Source organism: Pyxicephalus adspersus, chromosome 4, assembly GCF_032062135.1.
Source record: "Pyxicephalus adspersus chromosome 4, UCB_Pads_2.0, whole genome shotgun sequence".
NCBI lineage: Eukaryota > Metazoa > Chordata > Amphibia > Anura > Pyxicephalidae > Pyxicephalus > Pyxicephalus adspersus.
This window is the reverse complement of record NC_092861.1, coordinates 85,616,033-85,629,053: the sequence shown is the minus strand read 5'-3', so window position 1 is coordinate 85,629,053 and position 13,021 is coordinate 85,616,033. Positions and strand designations below refer to the sequence as shown.

General features: G+C 39.0%; 1 protein-coding gene across 3 annotated transcripts in view; it reads left to right on the top strand.

Moving 5' to 3' along the window:
* The first annotated feature begins 6,423 nt into the window (after positions 1-6,423).
* HDDC2 (HD domain containing 2) overlaps positions 6,424-13,021 on the top strand; it is a 16,680-nt gene continuing 10,082 nt past the window's right edge. For 2 of the 3 annotated variants that reach the window (XM_072408857.1, XM_072408856.1), the window contains exons 1-4: positions 6,424-6,563; positions 7,499-7,620; positions 8,949-9,051; positions 12,782-12,850. In XM_072408857.1, coding sequence (XP_072264958.1) covers positions 6,438-6,563; positions 7,499-7,620; positions 8,949-9,051; positions 12,782-12,850 — 420 coding nt within the window. In that variant the 5' untranslated portion in view covers positions 6,424-6,437. Of the gene's footprint in view, positions 6,564-7,498; positions 7,621-8,948; positions 9,052-10,745; positions 11,230-12,781; positions 12,851-13,021 lie in introns of those variants that run through there. The other variant, XM_072408858.1, reaches the window with a different exon arrangement.

Sequence of the window (13,021 nt, the reverse complement as noted above, 5' to 3'; positions counted from 1 at the left end):
ATCTAGAAAAAAGAGAGGCAGAAGTGCTGTGGATCTCGTTCTGGAGATTTACAGCTATGAGGCTGTAGGCACAGGGGTGCCTAGGTATCTTCAAACAAAAAGAAGTGCACTTCTATTATTTTGACAGGAATACCAGACAAGAGGTACAGAGTTAGATTTTTGTTTAAACAGTGTCCACATGATATGGTTGAATAAAAACACAGCAAATTATTTATTTGTATAATTGCCCATCAATTACTGAGATGCATTTGCTTTAAACAAAAAAATGCAAGTTGAAAGAGTTAATTGAGGATCTAGCAATGGTATTGTTTCTAGATTTGCTGGGGTGGCCAGTCTTGCAGTTAGCAGTCATGAAAATCCACACCACTTTCATAGCAGTTAAATACTGTAATTCATAATAATTAAAAAAACAGCAACAAAAGCAAAGAAAACACAAGACCCTAGAATGATAGAATAAAAAAGGACCGATTGCTTGCCATTCTTCCTTTAGAGATTACCTGCCTGACCTAGAGATTCCTAGATGGGAATTTTTTCTTGGAAACAGTAGTTTGATCCCTGCTTTATATTTCAGCTCTGCTGTACTTCCATGCTGAGATCTGCCTATCTCATACACTCACATGCCTCCTTAGCCAATCACGGAATAAGAACCGGACATCTATTAGATCTAAGAAGAGGAAAATTATTGTACACATCTACTGATAAAAAAGTTCTGCTTTAATTACATCTCAAAGATAAATAATATTATGGTATGAAAAACATATATAAAAGCTATTACCAGATATTGCCATATATGTCAGCTTCATAGGGGGACTATGACCCAAAACACAAGTCAGACGTACAAAAAAAATAAAAAAAACAAACTATGACAGTTGTTCAGTGTCACATACAGCGTGTATTGTTTGTTACAGTCAGATGAAATTTATGAAAACGTAGGAAGGAATTTGGCTATTTTTCAGCAAAAAAAATGTCCATACTCACCATGGAATATATGCCAGACAGAGCATAAACAAAACCTCAACAGGCTGCACTATTAAATTACAGATAGAAGACCAATAAATGATTCCTTATGAATATTCCCAGAATCTCTTGACTAGGCTTTTTTTTATTGGAATCACATTATGTTTTAGAGCACAAATCTACTGCAAGCAGAATAAGATGCCCTCTGCAGAGAAGTAAAGCAAGATTTCAAAACATTACATTTCTGTAGCCACAAAAACTACTAGTGAGTCATATCACATACTTCAATACAAATATCCCAGACAATGGGACAGGGGTGTTAAAAGCTGCTTGGGCATTCTAGGCACCCCCACCCAAATGGCCTCCACTGGTTTGATGTAGAACATTCATTTACAAAATGTACTTATTGAAAATTGAGGTAATTAAGTGTTTTCTAATATGGTTTGACAGTAACATACCATGTTTCACATTCACCGACAAGGAGCCAGGAATGAAGGCTTTTCTTCCTGTTCCAGACCAAGGACCCCTGGGTATAAGGACAAGAGATGCAGGGATGCAGGAATGTAATGTAATGTTTGAATGGTAATGCCATTAAGGCAGAATTTAGTATCACTGTCACCGGGTGACTGGAGATGACAGTGGATGAAGTTCACTGAGGAGAAGAATTCAGGAACCAATCAAGGCCAACCTTAGTGGACAAAATGGTACTAATACAGCAGGCAGAGACATGGTTTGGGACAAGCCGGGTCAGTGATTTGCAGACAGCTGCTGAACCGTAGTCAGAGAACAAGCTAGAGGAAACTAAAAATTTCTAAGCACCGGAGTCTTGCAGATCTCAGCTGTAAATAGTCTGCTTGGTGCTACAATTAGCAATGAGTATTCACACACGCCGCAAGATACACACTAATGTTCTAGCTGTACTTCTGAGTATAGGGCAAGCATATGACTCCCTCTCCTTCCACATGACTACTAAGGCAACCCGTGCTGTCACAGGTAAGTGGCCATTGTCCTTAACCCTTCCTAGCTCCTAGAAGCCAAACAGAGCAGCAGGGGACAGCCAAGGATCAGCAGGGCTCAGTCAATTCTGTAACTATGAGGCACATTCTGAGATGGCACAACAAGTTTGCTGGATCACCCAGCTTCATCGATGAAAGTGTAACATCTCTAGCTTTGGAGAGTGTAAATAAATGTACCAATAAGGTAAATCCTGATACTTGTGCAGTGCTTGGCTGTGTTTACAGATGTGTGACACACATTAGTCCCTTACTGCTTCAGTCTCTCACCCTTGTAACATACATACATGCAGTCTGATGCCATGTGGTTTTATTATTGAGGTATACAGAGACTTTCTCTCGGGATGATCCTCCATGTGCTTGAATAATGGTGTTTTATGCCTTTCATGTAAGCCTTTCATTTATGCTTTTCATTTATACAATGGTAATCTAGCAGGCATCTATTGTTTAGGAGGGCTGCATGTGTGAACTTTCATTTACATATAGGGCTTAGGACAATTTTTCTGAATGGATTAAAGACATAAGTTTACCTACTCCTACTTGGATGGAATATTGAGATATTTTCAACTCTCACTGAGTATGTATTTCGATTGGTCTGAGGAAGCTGTCTTTCCGCAAAACACGTCACCCATTTAAAATATGGTGAAGGGATACACTATGTATATGAATCATCCTAAAACAAATTTTTAATATTGCTATATGTGTGATTGTATGGTGTTTTATTGTATATGGGAGTTTTTTATTGTATTTGGAACAATGAATAACATTTTGTATGTTTTTTAATCAGTATAAGAGAAGTTTAGGTCTTTGAATATGAAATAAAAATTGTTTTTTGAGGCACACATATTTTTTTCTTCCTTTTTTTTTTTAATTATTACAGTAGTGGAACCTCTAATATGGACATATTTAATGACGCTTAAAATCTAACAATGCCAAAGTGCCCAAATGCCCCAGTTTGAGAACTCTAGTTGCAGTATCATTGACCCCTGGTCATTATTTGAATGCAAACATTTGTTATAGTAAATGATAAAACAGTTTGTGTCAATGGCCTACATAAAAAAAGAAAAGAAACAAAAATTAATACATGTCTAGAATTTCAGAGCGGTTGTTAAAACAAAATTTATGGTTTGTTATACATTAGAGACATAACTTTGTGGCAATAAAATTAAATTTAGATGTTATTATTTTCTCAAAACCAGAATTAGAAATGATATGAGGGAGTTCAAAGTTGTTTACCAAGTAATAAGCAATAAATAAATAAAAAAACAAAGAAACAGAAAAATGGGTACAAAGAAAATAGTATTAGCAATGTAAACTGAGAAAAAAGCAAGGTAAACCTCACACATAAGAAACAATATGGAAAAACTACACAGTGTAAAACAGTCCACAATAACAGTAGGGAATACAAAATAAGAAATAAAATGTTAACAATGACTAATCTGCTGCAGATCAGGTATATTTGAGTCAGACTTTTGCTAATCTTCCTGTCCAGTTGGCTTATAGCTGAAATAGTGCAGAACTCTCCAGTTCCAAACATTGCTATTTTGGCTGGTAAAGTGCAGGTCCCCTTCCCCTAATTATTATTTTTATTAAACTGTATTTATAAAGTGCCAACATATTACCCAACGCTGTACACTAAACATGGGTTACAAATGACAGATACAAACAATGACTCAGGAGAAGGGGATCCTGCCCAAGGAGCTTACAATCTAAGAGGTGTGGGAAATAGCACACACTGGGAGGAGGGGGCACACAACATTGATTATCTACTGAAATAACCAATTGGCACTTAAGTTGTATTATTTGGATGTTGCTATCTGGGTGTGTTGCGCATAAGTGATGTAATTGCCCACATTTGAGAACCACTAAGAGCAGTTAGGATAAGGTAAATGTTATTATTATTATTATTATTAATAAACAGGATTACACAGCGCTGTACATTATATACAGATAAAAATATTACAGGAATGGAGATGACACACTAAGAGGGATCCACTGGATCTCAATCAGTTTTTCTCCGCAGTACATGACTGAAACTGAAATGCCCTAGTGTTGAATAGAATAAAAAAAACAGGTAAACACACTTAAACAATGGCAATTGTGTCTGATACATAGCAGCTCAGCAAATTCAGTATCATTCAGCTAGTGTACACGAGATTCAGAGTTAGTTGGTGTGCAGCGCCATCTACTGGTCATGTCACAAAACTGACTCTTGTATGGTGAAAGCAAAATTCAGGTGTTGCATCTCCTGTGCAGAAAATTTAAAACAAGCAACTTGGTTGAATTAGGTACAGAAAACTACTTGCTTGAATTATGAGTCAATGTAATAAATATAAAAAGAGCTGGATATAGAAGGTAAGTACAACATGAACTGAACGGTGGAAGTGGAAGCTCATCAAATCTTTGCACGATGCTTAGGTATCTGGCTACCAGTGCTGACCAATGAACAAAATGATTGATTTCCACACTTGTGCTGGGTCATTCTGACGTAAAAGAAACAGTATGATAACTAACATTTACAGATGGAGAGGCATCTTTACAGATGGAAGGCATGTTCCACTAACAGGTTCCCTTTAACCTCCTCACCAGTAACTCCATTTTATAAATTAAACTATTCTTTTAGTATCTCTTCTTAGACATGGGCATGTTTACATTCAGAATGTTACTTATAGATATTTTGAGACTTTTATTTAAGGTTAATAGTTTGTATATTGAACGTATATTGAACCATTTTTGGTTTGTGGTGTGCTGCAGGATTTTCTCAATGTAAAAAATGTGCCGTGGCTCAAAAAAGCCTGTTAACTGTTCTACAGTGTATTCAGAAACATTTAGCAGGTCTGAACCTGGCCTAAAAGAACCTTTGCGGAAGAAAGAGATGGCTGGGGCACCCTATACAGGGTGGTCAAGCACTTGCTAAGAAAGGTGAAAGGCAGGATGTATAAAAGCCCTGGAAAATAAAAAGGGAACAAGGGCTAATCAGACTAAATACCACCTCAAAAGGATGAGTACATGCCAGGGGGCCCAGAACCCAGAGGTACTTGTAATGAAAGGGAAGGGCTCACTGGAATATGTTTACAAGCCAAATGTATGGCTATTTAGCAAAAAGAACTTAGACATGCTATGGCTGAACAAATTTCCATTTATACAGTAAAATACGTGTGACTTTAATACATAATATTTGACTGCAGGCAGTCCTATATGAGATAGGGACTGTAGGTTTGTTCTTAAGTTGAACTTGTATGTAAGTCAAAACATGTACATTATTTTCATAAATGCAATTAGGATAGCTGTTTGTCTCAACATATTATTAGGCAGCATGGTGTCAACTAGAGTATATAATCTTCACTGCGAATAAATCACAAAGCAAAACATTTATGGAGCCTAGACATTCATTAACTTCTGGAGCAAGCTGTGCTGTTCCTTGCTTAGCGTAGCCTTATAGATCCAGTTATTTTCTTTATGTATGTGGAAATCATCAGAGAGATCAACTGGCATCGCACACAGCTACAGCCAAATCAATTAGTTTGTATTGTTTTATTACACCAACAAATTAAATTATGTTGTGAGGTCAATTACAATAAATCTATTTTAAAGTCCAGGTTGTAATGCAGAAAATAGGACAAACATCAGGTAGGATGAACTCTTTGGAATATTTATCTAACCCTCTATTTGTACAATGCCCTGAACTAAAATTATTAACCCCTAGCAGTAAGCTCTTCGGGGCAGGGTCCTCTCCTCCTGTGTCACTGTCTGTATTAGTCAGTCATTTGCAATCCCTATTTAATGTACAGCGCTGTGTAATATGTTGGCGCTATATAAATCCTGTTTAATAATAATAGCTATGAGAAAACTCATGAAAAGGAACCACAGAGTGACAATATGGCTGGTGAGCGCCTGTACGGGAAATAACCCATGCTTTGTATAGTAGCCATGCAGACTCTCTATTATATTTTATGCCTATAATAATAATTGTACCCCCACACTTAGCTCCAGATCTAAATCACCTACACAACACCTAGAAAAACCTATTTAGATGGACAGAAGTGGAAATCCATAGGCTATTCTTCTATGTACCAAATGAGCCCCTAGATAACAGTAACAACTAGGCCGGGGATGTAATCCTATACCTGCCCTTGTCATATCATTGTTCCCAGCACCACACTGTCTAATAATAATAATAATAATAATAATAACACCCCATAACAGTCTAAATACACCCCAACACTAATATTTCCACACCACTATACCGCTCATACTGCACCCCACATCTCACAGTTTCCAATATTAGAATATTTCAAACCCTGCACCTCACCCCATTTCTCACCTACAGATACAGAACCCTCCCAGTCCCACACTCCAATAATCATCCCCCGCCCTCCACACCACACATAACCAAACTGTTCTCCTCACACAACACTCTCCACAGCCTGAGCCCCGCCCCATCCCCTGGTCACGTGGCCTGGTCACATGACGGCGACTTCCCAGGTATCTTTACGCCGACTCGGATTTGAGAGCGTTATGGCTGCCGCCAGTTGTGCCAGTGCTGCGGGGAGGAATCTTTTACAGTTTATGAAGTTATTAGGGCAGCTGAAGGTAACATACGGAAGTCAGCCGCGTATCTCATATATATGGAATATGTCGGCTTCTCTGCTAATCATTGCATGGAATGGAGCGGCTCAGGGACAGTCCATGTACATGGCTCTATGGTAGAGAAGTCTCTCCAGCTCTGTGTTTATATCAATATATCGCTGTAAGGTCTTCTATATTAATGGAGGGGTCTTCTTAAAAACAACCAACATCTTCCACTTCAGGCCCAGACTTTGGAAAAGTATTAAAACATGGTTGCTATTGGCAACAAGAAATTATCAGTGCGTCATACATAATCCCACATCTGTGTGTGTGATTGGGGAGTGATCTGCGTAGTGATCTGCGCGTGATGGGGAAGTGATCTGCGGGTGATGGGGTGATCTGATTGTGATGGAGGAGTGATCTGCGTAGTGATCTGCGCGGGATGGGGGAGTGATCTGTGTAGTGATCTGCGCGGGATGATCTGCGCGGGATGGGGGAGTGATCTGTGCGGGATGGAGTGATCTGCGTAGTGATGGGGGAGTGATCTGCGTAGTGATCTGCGTGTGATGGGGAAATGATCTGCGTAATGATCTGCGCGGGATGGGGGAGGGATCTGCGTAGTGATCTGCGTGTGATGGGGTTGTGACTGGCCTGTGATGGAGGAGTGATCTGCGATGGCACTTTACACGACCACTCGTTTGTTTTAATACGGCTCATCCCAGTTTCATGTATGTGCATTATAAATATATTGATTTTGTTGTATGCATACAGAAAAACATGGCTAAACAGAACTTGCAAAGCAAAAGAAGAGCTGTGTGTATTTCTGATTGTGTTTTGCTGGGCAGTTATTCAGCAAGAAACTTTGATTCATTGTTTTAAACTCATCTCTATCATCTCCCACTTTTGTTTTACCAATTTAATACATACTCATTGGCCTGCTTGTTTTCTCCTCTCTGCAGAGAACACCAAGGACAGGATGGGTATACCGCCAAGTGGAAAAACCAGAAAGTGTTTCTGATCATATGTATAGGATGGCAGTCATAGCAATGCTGACAGCAGACAATAAACTAAATAAAGACAGGTATGTTATTGTATTAGTATTGTGCCGTTCAAGTGGACCATTACCATGAAACTGTATGAACATATTATGGAGCTCTGTACATTAAATAGGAGTTACAAATGACAAATAGGTTTTATTGAAAATGTAATTTGTCATGTGTTGTCAGCTGAATTGAAAGCCTAACACTTATCTTTGTTCTGTAAAATACTAATCTCCCATCACCCATGTAATATGGCTGCCATTTTATATTTCTGGGTCTTAGCTTCCTGAGTGCCAGATCTTTCTTTGTAGACTTTTTACTGACCTGTTGAGGGATCACAAGAGCACAACTGAAGGGGCCTGATAATACCCACAGCTTCTTCCCAAACCTTACGGTCAATGGAAAATACATTCTAAGTCTGAGAAGCAAAGCACAAGCAAATCCTAATGGGTGAAAAGAATATTAAGGTGGCAGAAAAGGGATGGGTAGGCTTTGATACTATGCCCAAATGCCCAGAAGGTATTGAGGCTATTCCATAATCTAGATATACTTTATATCAGAAGATTTTGTTTTTTTGTTGTTAGGCAGCAGGTAAAGTAAGCAGCAGTAAACTTTTTTTATACTACACTCACCTCTTCGCTCAGTTGCCATCCTATTTGTTTAGAAAACATTTAGAAGTGAATACCTAATATCTAAGCTCTTACTATACAAGGGGGTGCTGAGAAGTTCCTGGCTTTGCCCAGAAAGAAGAGAGCCAGCGTTATGAAATAACACATTCATTCATCATATTCCCCCCCCCCCGAGACTGATGCACTTGGTATGGAGTAGTTGCAGCTTTTCTAGACCGTTCAAGTCCTGTGGTTGGGCTGCAAACCAGCTCTCAGCAGCATCTTTGATGTCAGAAATGTCCTCAAAACGTTGCCCCTTCAGGTGTTTTTTTTTAAATTCAAAAACAGCTAATAGTTCGAATTGGCCAGGTCAGGTGAGTAGGGGGGATGCTGAACCAATTGGAAACCCAGGGTGTTCAATTTGGCAGCCACAACATTGGACGTGTGTGCAGGTGCATTGTCTTGCAAAAAAAGGATCCCTTTTGGGTACCATCTGGTACTGTGTGGTCAGCAAAAACAATGTAAACACTCCATGAAATATTGAATTTAGGTCATTCAGCCGTATGCATTAACAGGTGCATAATATCAATATAGCTATGTAACCTCCACTGTCATGCGATGCCAATAAAATGGGTTTCACACTTTGGAATTTGAATGCTAAATGCAAGCACAGTCTTCTCATCTGACATAAGTTCCTGTCCTACTAATGCTGGCTAAGTAGGAACAACATGCATTTGCTGAGTTATATTTGTCTTATTTAGGTGTATTCGACTTGCTCTTGTTCATGATATGGCTGAAAGCATTGTGGGTGACATAGCTCCCGCTGACAACGTTTCCAAAGAAGAGAAACATAGAAAAGAAAAGGTGAGTGGTTTCATTAGTATTTACGGCCTTTGGAGCACACACATATTTAATAAAGTAATACATTTATTAAAATTAAATTGTTCAGAAAAAGTCAAATGCAAGCATTAAATTTTTAAAGCACATTCAAATTCTGTTCCCTGATATTCCCTGGCTGGAGTAGACACTGTTTGTAGCTCAGTTTGTCCCCTTAATGTGAATTTGTTTTCTGCACTGTGTTCTTACAAATGCTGGTGGGGAAGTTTTTCAACCTGGTTAAACTGGTTAACATTTACAAAAGTAAAGGTTTTCCAATTGTTGCCTAAAGACTTTTTACTCTAATTTTATTATTTTATTATTCAACCTGGTTAAACTGGTTAACATTTACCAAGTAAAGGTTTTCGAAGTGTTGCCCGTAGACTTTTTACTTTTTTATTTACCAATTTGTTGACAGATTCAGTTTTGAGAGTTGACATATCAGGGATTATTTTATTTAAAAAAAAACTAGTTTTCTATAAAGTATCAGAATTTTTGGAAACTTATTCCGTTTGTGTGTACTAAAATAACCTCAATTGTTATTTTATACTAAAAATATATATTTCAGAAAGTATATATTATTTGGGACTTTTAATGGATTTAATGGCGTGTAGCCTTGACATGCATTCTATATGAGCTGCTTCCCTGATAAATCTCAACACTGGGCTACTAGACATTTACTTGCCTACTATACCTAGATAGTGGAAGGAAAGCCTAACTCAGACAGTAAACAAGCCTCAGAAAATTCAGTAAATAATCTCTATGAGACTATTAGAACAAAATGCAGGCTGGGACAACATGGCATCGGCTGCGGTGGCCTCAGGACAAAGATTATCTCGTGATTGATGACATAGGACCTGCAGGTTGTGAGCGTTGGCCTCCTGTTTACGTTATTCATCCAGGAACGAGCTCTTTGGCAGTCAGTTCTTCAAAATTTTAACCCATCGCCCCAAATCCACTGGAGCTTGGAGAGATGCGCTCAAGTCTACTACTATAACATTGAGGAGGCCATCATGTGGGCAGTTTGGGAGAAGGTGCCTGGGGGACCTTGCTGGTCTTCTACCTGATCTTTCACTTAAAATTCTTCAGATGTGGTGCCACCTGAAGCTGCTTTTAGACACAATCAGAGAGGCTTTAATTGCTAGGTCTTCCCCGTCCATTCGTACGCAAATCTTGAACATACTCTATACAATTTTATCCAGACCAGACTGCTGTCTTCAAATTTCTAGCCATTGACTTTTTCTCTTTGAATGATTGTCTGTCCCTCCTTTCTGCACCTGCTTCTTAGGTGGGTCCACATCCACTCCCTCAAGCAATCATAGATTGCAGGCTCCCAGGGGCCGTACGAGAGCCCAAGCTCAGCATGACGAGGTCCAGCAGTTATAGGAGCCTTACCTGACCTGAGAGCCCTCTTATTTTGGGTCAGCTGAGCATTCTAATATAGTAACATCTCAGAATTATGTCTAATGAGATAATCAGATTCAATATTATTACAATATTACAAGAGCAAGTTTTTTGGTCCTAGAAGTCTCCTGCGGATCCTACATTTTGTAGTAGCACTCTCTGGATATCGATGCTTCTTATGGCATTGAGTGTGACATGACTGATCCCCTTCAATAAAGTTGATGGGACTTTTTCTTATTAGACTTCCATCCTATCCTAATCCTTGATTTTCCTTACAGGTTTTTGACCAAGTGGGCTCTGGACTGGAGGCAACTCTTGATTCTTGTTATAGGTTACCTGTTCGTCTTGGGCACACTCTGACGCATGGAGGACTTTTCTGCCTATCCAACCACTGTTGGGAACTCTTTTTAGATTACATTTTCTTCTTTTCAAGTGGAAACTACAGGAACATTTCTTTGGGATAAACAGCTTATTTATGGTCTCAGTGTTCTCCCCAGCCCTTGTAGCCAGGCTGTGGGAAGGAGAGCAGACAAGGGAATGATACTATGCTGTGCTCTCCTCCCTTGACTTTTGTATAGCGGTTGTTCCCAAATGATCTTTAATGGATTATTTCTGCTGGATCCATAAATCATGTTAGGTGACCACTGTACGTACACATGTCAAATTCTCGCCCAAGACGAAAGGTCATCTGCTAGTTAGTCATCTGACGTGTGTACAAGTTGTTACGGTCTTTGAAATTAAACTGAATTCTGATTTAAAAAATTAGTGTTTTGGTTTCTTTGCATTAATTTGCAAAAATGCCAGTAGGCAAATGAATTGAATTTATTTTAATTAGATGCAGTATTTTTGCCTTTAATGAAGACATCTGCAATTGAGCATCCACAAAGATATAGTAAAATATAATGTCTAGGTATGGATGTTTACCCAAGCATCAGTACATTAGAAGGAAAAGTCTTATGCTTGCCCATAACTCAAAGCAGCAGGTTTTACTTTTCCCTTCATGCAGTCAAACAATTCAGTGCTGGAGCAAAGGAAAGGTATGAATAGGTTTGTGCACGGGGTCCCTGTTGGTTTGGGGGATCACATTAAAGTGTGGTCACAGACTTTAATATAACAGTGCAAATCATATTTTGTTCTACTGAACGTTATGCTTTGAATGTGAGTATAACATCCATGACATTAGTGTACTTATGATGCTTTGTGCTGATTAATGAAGTGTACAGTACTTTCAAAAGCCTGAACAAAATGCTCTTGATTTTATCTAGGAATCATATATAATACTAGTAAAGTTTAAAACTTTATCTAAACTTGTAGATAATGAACATGGTCTGCGAATATGCTCAGATTTTTAGAAGCTCAATTTTGTTTTTTCCTTTGCTTTGCTGCTCAAAAGCTACTGAATAATTTTTTCACTTTCAAGTATGTAGCTTACCTGCCACCCACACGATAGAGGTTCCGTCCACTGGCTTGTGTGCCATCAGAGCCCTCAGAAAGAACTACTGTGTGTGGCTGGGGTAACAGGTATTCAACTCACTCAGCTGCTCAGCTACTGAAACATCAAAGTGGAGACTTTTCATTACAAAGGCATGTAAAAGGGATTATATTCATTCCTCCTGTTTAGGAATGGCCCTGATGTCGCAGGGTTACCCTACATGTATCTGGGGTAGAAAGTCATGAATGTTAAGAGACATTCCAACACCTCAGACAGAACCACCAGACTACATCATATTTTTGGGTGTTTCTCCCCACACCACACACGTTTTCTCCTTCTATCTGAGCTTATTACACTGTTAGCCAATTTGGTTCATTGCAGTTTGACACATGCATTGATGTGATAATACTGACATTGATAACCATTCCTAGAGAATGTTTTCATGCTAAAAATGCCAATAATAATGGGGGGAATACAGGCTCTTGGGTGCTCCTTTTCGTGAAAAGGGAAAAAAATTGCCGATCCCATGCATGCATGAGATCAGCAAGTTATTTTTTCCAACCAGCGTCACCTGATCTTGGGGTCAGGTGACGTAGTAAGAAGATCCGGGAAGAAGAGGTGAAGGTGGCAGCGTGCGGCGCACTGGTTTGAAGACGGATGCCGGGACGACGCAGGACCCATGAAAGACACCTTTGGACCGATGGACTGCACTGCGGGATTGAAGGTAAGTGGACTTTTTTTTTCAGTCTATTTCCTCTTTAACTGCCCATTTTGTCTGTAATAATGCCTGCAGTTTCGTTTTTTAAATCTTCCAGGAGCATTACTATTGTACCTAAACATTCCCAGCAAAATATTATTGTTTTAATTGTTTCATCTCTTTAGGATGCTATGAAGCATTTGTCTCATCTGCTACCTGATGACCTGAAGAAGGAGATATATGACCTGTGGGAGGTAAGCATAACTTATAATAATGCACAGAGCATCAATCACCATGTGTTTTATCAAATATTTCTGAAGCTTTTTTCCCCCACAGGACATTTAAAAGGTATTTACTTGGTACAACTGTAAAATGTGATGTATTGTTTGTTGGCATATTAAAATGATGCTGTGTCTGTGTGGACA